This window comes from Sprattus sprattus (genome assembly GCF_963457725.1).
Source record: "Sprattus sprattus genome assembly, chromosome: 17".
In the NCBI taxonomy this organism is placed as follows: domain Eukaryota; kingdom Metazoa; phylum Chordata; class Actinopteri; order Clupeiformes; family Clupeidae; genus Sprattus; species Sprattus sprattus.
The window spans coordinates 24,548,894-24,557,899 of NC_137915.1; the positions used below are offsets into that span (position 1 = coordinate 24,548,894).

At 49.1% G+C, this 9,006-nt stretch overlaps 1 protein-coding gene across 1 annotated transcript in view; it reads right to left on the minus strand.

Moving 5' to 3' along the window:
- Window positions 1–4,609: 4,609 nt before the first annotated feature.
- jcada (junctional cadherin 5 associated a) overlaps window positions 4,610–9,006 on the minus strand; it is a gene marked incomplete at its 5' end in the record, with an annotated part of 7,796 nt that continues 3,399 nt past the window's right edge. The window contains 2 exons of the mRNA XM_080855502.1: window positions 4,610–5,213; window positions 5,619–9,006. The exon at window positions 5,619–9,006 is cut by the window's right edge and continues 844 nt beyond it. Coding sequence (XP_080711628.1) covers window positions 5,179–5,213; window positions 5,619–9,006 — 3,423 coding nt within the window. The 3' untranslated portion in view covers window positions 4,610–5,178. The remainder of the gene's footprint in view (window positions 5,214–5,618) is intronic.

Below are 9,006 nucleotides of genomic sequence, written 5' to 3' on the forward strand. Positions count from 1 at the left end.
TCTGTGTGTGTCTCTCTGTGTGTGTGTGTGTGTACAGAGCGGTCCAGGTGTTTGGCAGCGAGCAGTGCTCTGACAGCCCCAAAGGACACTATAAGGTCAGCATCTGGTGTCCTCTCACCAAATCAATCATACATTCCAGCAATGTGTGTGTGTGTGTGTGTGTGTGTATGTGTGTGTGTGTGTGTGTGTTAGCAGCCAAGCATTGCAAGAATCCAGTATGTCTCCATGTCGCTGCACACACAGATATGTGCAGGCACGCACACACACACACACACAGGCACACACGCACACACACACAGACTGATTTAATAACATTTATGATTCTTGATAATCAGATTTCCCAAACATCTGCTCAGTTTCACACACATACTTCAGTCTGAGTAGGAAAACACAAGTAGATAACAGAGAGAGAGAGAGATAGAAATAGAAATAGAGAAACAGAGACAGAATCTCTGGCTCCTTTGCAAAGGCCAACAGCTCTGACACCACACACAAACACACATAAATGTCTCCCCTTGGTTGAAATATTTACAATTAAATGTTACTGACCTGAATAAGGATCAGATTTATACCACTAACCTTCAGATGAAGGCTAACAGAGAGAGAGAGAGAGAGAGAGAGAGAGAGAGAGAGAGAGAGAGAGGGAGGGGAAGAGAGAAGGAGAGAATGAGAGAGACTTCTCTTCATGGTGTGAACATGTCAGCTATGAAATAGAAAACTAATTACAGGTCAATAAACATATAATGCAAAACACAAGACATTGAAATGTGACATTTCAAAAATGATGTACCTGTCATTGACGTACCTTAAGGACAACTGGCCACCCTTTCAACTCCATATGTATTTATGATGGCTATTCCAAAAGCTCATAATACAAAGCACACAACTGATTTGACTTCTGGTTAAACGTGTGTAGTTTTGTAAAATGCTAGGTCTGATTTCCGTTGTTTGTTTATTTCCGTTGTTTGTTATTGCAAACTGTATTTGCCTACTGTGCCATGTGACAATAAACATGTCATACTTTATTTTGAAGGGGAAAATGAATAGTTTGAATACATATTTCTCCATATGCTAATGGCCTACAAGTCTTTCTACTATCACAACTATCACCAGAGATGTAGGAGGACTAGTATGGCAGCCATCTTAACTGGCCGTGACTATCTGACTCCCCGACACTTTGCACTCATGTGAAGTGAAGTCTGAAATGAAAGGGAAAAAAGATCAGAAGAGAATTTCTCAACAAGCCATGATAGGAGACAGCAAAAACAGTGCCTCACTTTAAGATTTTCAGTCACACACACACAAACACACACACACAGGGGACTTGCTGGTGGGACCACATTCCCTCATGGTAAAGATTTCCTAAATCGCTTTCTCTCTCACACACACATACACACACACACACACACACACACACACACACACACACACACACACACACATACACACACACACACACACACACACACACACACACAGGGGATTTACCACTTGTGATTTGGGGGTCCGGCAGTGCCTGTCTCCTAGGATCATGCTTGCTAATGAGATTACTGCTCTGATCTCAAGGGGTGCTTTACTTCCTGTGCATGTGCATGCACGCATGTGTGTGTGACTGTTTGCAGGATGATAGCACAATAAACCCACACACACATGTGCACAAACACTCACACACACTTCAGCAAGATTGCATAAGACTTCATAGAACTCTTAGGGACAGCTTATATGAGACACAAAGGAGTGTGTGTTACTGTAAACAACGTATGGTGGTGTGTGTGTATGTGTGTGTGAATGTGTGTGGTAGGGGAGAGTCAAGGATTAAAATGCTGACACAAACAAGAGAATGAAAGAAATGTGTAGACATGAAACATTTTATGACATCAGGTAATATACATTATTTTATTATATTTCAATGACATAAAGAGCCTTTTTGTTTCAGGGAGGTTCTGGGCAAAACCATCTGGATGGAGCGATTCCCATTCATCCTCTCTTTTGTCTGTCTCTCCATCCCTTATGTACAAGTGCAATGAGGGGAAGAAGGGAGGACAGAGAAAATGAAAGGGAGGAGAGAAGAGAGGAGAGAAGAGTACCAGGGCCAATAGTAAAAAGGAGGCACATTATGGCTTACTACCCACGATCATGTGTTCACACACTATTCTCTGTCCCTCCCATATGATGTCATCAGAGTTCCCCCACATCAGCATATGAAAGGGTTCTATGGGGCCGACCACAATGGTGTGTACATTTTCACACGGTCACCGTGACTACCGCTGTCTGCTCAGCTGACTGTGAACCAGTCGGCCTCGAAAGGTCTAAAACGTGACGTCAATCGTTACATCATCTCTGCATCACGGCACTGGGGGGGGGGGGGGGGGGGGGACCCCTTTCATCCTGTGCGCTCATCAAAGACTGTACCACTGTGGAGAAGACACACAACGGATGAATGTGTGTGGTGGCATGCCGGTGTGTGGTCTGATCGTGCATGTGTCAACACAAAACACTTGTGTACGTGTCTCACTGAGTGCTTATGTGTCAGACCATAGAGCTAGTGCCTTTCTGCGAGAGACAAAGAACATGTGCCAGTTTGTTGCGTGTATATGTAAGTGGGGTTGTAAGTCAGGTGTGCGTGGGTTTGAATCTGGTTTTTGGGGCATATGTGTGTGTAAGTGTGTGTGTGTGTAGTACCTTTAAACATTCAAGCAGATGTTATTTGCATTGGCTCCTTTTGACCATACATAAACAGACATGACCACCGCATATGTTTCATGCAAAGACTTTATTTATGAATCATCTGCAGCTTTGTACAACACAAGGCCTCTCTATTCTATGTGCGTGTGGTTGTTTGCGCTCAATCACACATACACACACACACACACACACACACAGGGCCTCAATAACACATTCCCTTTTAAGTCTAAAAATAAGCTTATTTGCTCTTAAATATTGCCATTGTTTATTTGGAAGATAAAAATACGCACTATGAAATATAATGATTATTCATCGGCTGGGTTACATAGTACCAAATGCACTGATGTGTAAAACATGTTCCTATTCTCCGGAGATACATCCATGCAAGGAGAACGGACATCAGCGCCTTTAGAAAAGACGGAAACTGTACAAGGAGATATAAAAATATCAAAGCCGACATGTGCAACATTAATACGCTAGAATACTGACAACATGGGTGCAATGTGTGACAATGACACAGGAGTGTGTGTGTGTGTGTGTGAGAGAGAGAGAGAGAGGGGGGGGGAGAGAGGGGAGAGAGAGAGAGAGGGAGAGAGAGAGAGAGAGAGAGAGAGAGAGAGGGAGAGAGAGAGATCCTACTACTGAGAGGGTAGCTCACTTGACTGTGCAAAGAGAGAGCAAGGGTATGAAGAAAGAATGCGAGAGAGAGAGGGGGGAGAGAGAGAGAGGGGGGGAGAGAGAGAGAGAAGGAGAGAGAGGGAGATTGATGAGAATGTGTTTTCAAAAGACTCTAGTGCTATGGAAGCCACTCACACACCCCTAAAAAGTGAGAGTGATGTATACAATTAGAGAGGGCTGCGGTCAAGAGTTGACACACACACACACGCACACACACACGGACCTCTGCATAATGTTACCTAGACAAAATGTGTTCAGCTATCACACTAATCTATTGCTATATTTCCTGGAGTGAAGCACTGACTCTACAAAATGTTTATGAACAGGTTCACAGCAAGCCAATCAGATGGTCTCTTTGAATGATGTCTGTCCAGTTACATTGCTCAGAAGGACAAACAGAACAAAAATGCGTACACTTGTCACACACACACTCTCTGATTGACACATAACTGCAGCAGATACACAGAGCTCCCCAAGACACACACACACACACACACACACACACACACACACACACACACACACACACACACACACACACACACACACACACACACACACACACACACAAATGAATATGTTCAGCTCTGCCTAGGACAGACACATCTGGCTGAAACCAATACACACCTGTTAAAGACAGTCAGACAGACATTCAAAAAAGACTTACACAGTCTGGACAGGCTGCCAAGACAAGACAAACACACCTGCCGAAGTCATGAGAAACAGACATCTGAAGACACACACCTACTCGAGACTGACACGGACACAGACCTTCAAAAGGGACATAAACACCTGCTACATGTGTGTACAACAACCTCACACACACAAACACACACACATCTGCACCACATCCACTTATGTGTGCTATCAGCAAGTGAGCTAGAGCGAGCTGACCTAAGGGCTACATATAAAATACTTTTAAAAAATAAAGCTACTTTGCTTTGTACAATATGAGGATTGCTTCATAATAAATACATTTCTGGTGTGTATATACGTGGAGTGTGTGCCTGCATGTGTGTGTGTGTGTGTGTCTGTGTGTAGCATGTTTACATTGGTGAATAGTCATTCAGCTTTCATACGCCTAGAACTGTTTGTAGAGGTGTGTGTGTATTGCTTTGAATGTCATCACTCCAGGTGAAATTGAAGCTACTGAAAAAGTGCCAATACTTGCTGAAGGCGACAGGGGCAATGACCTAGGGCATCAGCACCTGAGGCGGGGGCTCGTGGGTTTTTAACTCACCCCAGAATGCAATTTCAACACACTAAATACCTATGTTCACCTCCGGCACCAGGTACATTAGGATTTACACTGTTTGTGTTGCTCTGCAGAAAGCAATATATTTGGTGAACATGGAATGAGCAGTGTCTTTGTGTGTGTCTTTATGTGTGTGTGTGTGTGTGTGTGTGTGTGTGTATTGCTCTGGAGAATTGAGTGTGTGCATTATTGCAGTATTACTCTGTGTGCATGACGCTGTGTCTGTGAAAGCCATTAAACCTCAGAACTGTAGATCACACATGTGACCTCTGCCTGTCTACCACACACACGCACGCACGCATGCACGCACACACGCACACACACTCACTAACTCACACACACACACAAACAAAAAAAGCAATGTTTCTCCAACTGATATGTTCTAAAGAAACTCAAATGTGTCTGCCATACATTCAAATTACTTCTATCTCTCGCCCTCTCTCTTTCTTACACACATACACAGACACACAGTGATGAAGAGAGAGGTGAATGTTGCTGCTGGTCATAAAGAAGCGCTGGGCTGGGTCACAGTGACGAAGAGGAAGTCTGAGTTGTCGTGGCTACACCCTCTCCACTCGACTGGGATCATAGGAATCTGCAAGAAGAAATCAAACAACAGCCATTTACCACAAAAGTCAAACAGTTTATGGCAGACCTCTACCGCCCTCTAGTGGAGGAAACTACTTATTACACTAGAGAACCTGCAGGTCAGCAGACACGTACATGTGTTGAAAACCTATTGTGCATTTTTGTTCTGGTCTGTGCTGTGAGTGTTTGTATCACTCTAAGGCAAGCACCAGAGCAATGATGAACCATCATGATAACAAACATAAAAAAAAAAGAATATGTAAAGTCAGTTCTTTGTCGCCATGTTTTGGACTGATTGTTTAGGTCTGAATGTGCATTCTGCGGTGTGTGCCGTAAAAACTGTACCGAATGAGTGTTTGTGTGTTGAGGGAACTGATTTGAGGTGTCACAGTTCTGTCTTCTGGTGTCTCACCTGAGGTGGGATACGTCTCAGGGTCCTCCAGGGGTCTCTCAGCTGAGGTCAGGTATGTGTCGGGGTCCTCCAGGGCTTCAAGAGGCAGGCAGATCTCCTCTGGTCCGTCACCTGAGGTCGGGTACGTGTCGGGGTCCTCCAGAGCTTCCAGAGGAAGGCAGATCTCCCGCTTGACCACTGTACTGCGGGGAAGGGGCACGGGTCGCATCTCTTTTTTGGGTGTATTTTCTTCCTCTCCATCTTCCTTAATCTGTCGCTCCTCCTCTGCCCCTCTCACATCCTCGATCGCTTCTTCTTCCAGCTTCTCCTCCTCTACCTGCTCCTCCATCTCAGACCTTTCCAATTGCACCTCCTCCTCTACTCCTGTCTTCCTTTCTGCGTGGCCGAGCGTGAGGTACAAAGGTGTGTACGATAATGCTTCCGTTTGTTCTTGTAAACAGTCAATCCTCCTATCCGTGCCATACATCCCCAGCTCTGCGTCCTCGTCCTCCTCCTCCTCCACTATGGAGAGGATCTCGGGCATCTCGAGTGTCGCTATGGCGATGCAGCTATCTGGACTGCCTGATGCCTCCTCTATGAGCTCCTCCTCTAGGCCCCGTGCCAACTCCAGCTCCGCTAACTCTCTGCTGACCTGCTGGATTTCTTCATCTGGGATATCCTCTCCATCCTCTTCTTCCTCTCCTGCCTCTACAACCTCTGCACTCACTACTACACATTCTGATAACTCTTCCTCGCCTCCTGATATCTCCTCTTCCACAACGTCACCTATAGCGACCACTATCTCTTCCTCTCCTGCTCTATCACCACTGACTGACAGCTCTACTGTCTCGTCCTCGCTGGCTGCTGTCTCTACTGTGACGCCTGTCCCGTCCTGTCTTGTTGCTATGGATACTTCTGCTTCTGTTGTCTCTTCTGCCGTCACTGATTCTGTTGTCTCTTCTACTGTCACTGATTCTCCTTCAGTTATCTCCCACTTCTCTGTTGTTACTTCTTCTCTGGCATTCGGTTCTCCTTCCTCTGTTGTTTCTCCTGGAATTGCCGTCTCTCCTAGGGCTGCTGTTTCTTCTACCTTCTCCACTTCTTTTTGTGTCTCTCCTTTCTCCTCTTCCCCTTCTTCCTCTCTCTCATCTGCTTCCTCTTCTTTCTCTGTGCCGTCTGGCTTGTCTGCAACGGCTAACACCAGTTCACCCACTTGCAACCCCTCATTCTGATTGGCCGATGGTGGGTCATCCGACGTCTCCTCCTTGCTTTGACCCATCAACACCAGGGAATCGGCTGCTACGCAAATGCCCAGTATCCTGGCGGCACGCTCCTCGATGGACTCGTTCTGTGGTATTCCACTGGCGCTCTGCACCTGGTACAGTGGACTCAGGTCCTCGCTGGGCGGCCGCACCTTCCCCCTGCTCAGCAGGGCCTCCAGGACCACGTCCTCCTCGTCGTGGCCGTCGGGAGAGAAGGCGGTCGGACCCTCTGTCAGGAAGGCCGATCCCTCTGAGCTCAAGCGGAACCGCTGGCGCCTCGCTGTTATGGAGGCATGCGTCCTCTCAAAGTTAGGAGCATCCCTTGCCTCAGGGTTTGGCCTCGCTGTTATGGAGGCATGTGTTCTCTCAAAGTTAGGAGCATCCCTTGCCTCAGGGTTTGGCCTCGCTGTTATGGAGGCATGTGTCCTCTCAAAGTTAGGAGCATCCCTTGCCTCAGGGTTTGGCCTTGCTGTTATGGAGGCATGTGTTCTCTCAAAGTTAGGAGCATCCCTTGCCTCAGGGTTTGGCCTCGCTGTTATGGAGGCATGTGTTCTCTCAAAGTTAGGAGCATCCCTTGCCTCAGGGTTTGGCACCTCCGAGGCCCAGGGTGTATCTTGGGAGAGGGGCTTGTCTGACTGCCGTTCTCTGGCAGGCTGAGTGTCTGCAGTCAGTGTGAGAGATGAAAAGGACTCCTCTGGCGCCCCCTGTTGGGGGTGAGGGGTGTAGACTGTAAGCCCTACATCCCTCAGCAGGGACTCTTGAGGAACGGGGATGTCCTGCCTCTCATGGAGCTCCTCCCTCTGTAGCCTGTCCGCTGAAGCCAGGCCTTCTGACCAGCAGGGGGAGCTCCTCTTCCGCTTATAAATAGGCACCAACTCTGAGAGGCCCCAGTCGTCAATGACGGGGCTAATGTCCATTTTGTCCACCTCCTCTTTGTGCTCTGATGGTTCTGTGGGCACAGTGCCACTGGTGTGGTTCGCTTCCAGATTGTTCTGACAAGCTGCTGTGGGGTCCAGCACTATCTGACTCTCTTTGTTGAAGGACTCCAGCTCCTCGATGGCATCCCAAGGGCGCCGCCCTACAGGCTTGAGCAGGAACTGCCCGAAGACTTCCTGACTTCCCGCTGGGGCCGGCTGGGACAGGGGCTGGCTGCGGCGGGGCAAGGGCTGGGGTGCTGGGGGTGTTGTCGGTGGGGACCGTAGCCGAGAGGGACTGGGCTGGCCGGGCTGGCTGGGCTGACTGGTGCGGGAGAATGCGCTGGTGCTTGAGGGACTGATGCTCCTCTGACCTTTCATAGGGAGGCTGTAGGGGGTGCAGCAGTCCGTCCCCACACCGCTGTCGGTGGTGCTGTCCGAGGAAGGGGCATCGGGAGCCGTCTGGGTTGGAGGAGGGACTCTGGGGATCTCGGGCGAGCCAGTCTGGGTCTGCTGGTTCCGGTACTGGTCTCCAGGCCAGGAGCCGGAGCAGCGGGCCTGCAGAGACCAAGCGTCCACCAGCTCCCTCCTCAGAGGGGCGCGGCGGGACATCATGGAGGCCAGGGGGCTGCTGGGAGTGGGCTGGGCCTCTGGGATGGTGGCCGACAGGCATCTGGCGTTGCTTTGGTTACTAGGCTGTGTCACCATGGAGATCACAGTGGGGCTGGGGGCTTTATTGTTGTTGTTCTGATCTGGGTCGTCCCTGGAGACCTGTGGGGCGACTGGAACCGACACCAGACAGAACATAGTCTCTTTCTGCCTCCGGCGGGCGGGTTTCTTGCTGTCCATCTCTGGCTCAAACTTCTTCACCTGGGTGATGGTCTCAGAGAAGCCCTGGTCTGAACTGGAGCTCTGGCGAGAGCTCACCGGCTGCCGCTTACTGGTGGGGTCGGAGGTCAGGTCCGTTGGGTTGCGGTTCAAGTCGCTGGGGTTGCGGTTAAGATCCGGGGCAGAGCTGAGGTTGTCGGGGTAACTGGGCCACTGAGCGTGGCAGGGTGTGGTGATGTCGGTGCTGTCCATAGACTCCTGCGGGGACAGGAAGGCGCTATCGTCAGGCGACTGCTCGGACACGGTGATGCCTGGGATCTCATTCTGGATGTTGCGGATCTTGTCGGCGTCAGTGAGCAGCCCACTGGAGATGTGCCGCACGCGCGGGTCGTCGAATGGGATGTA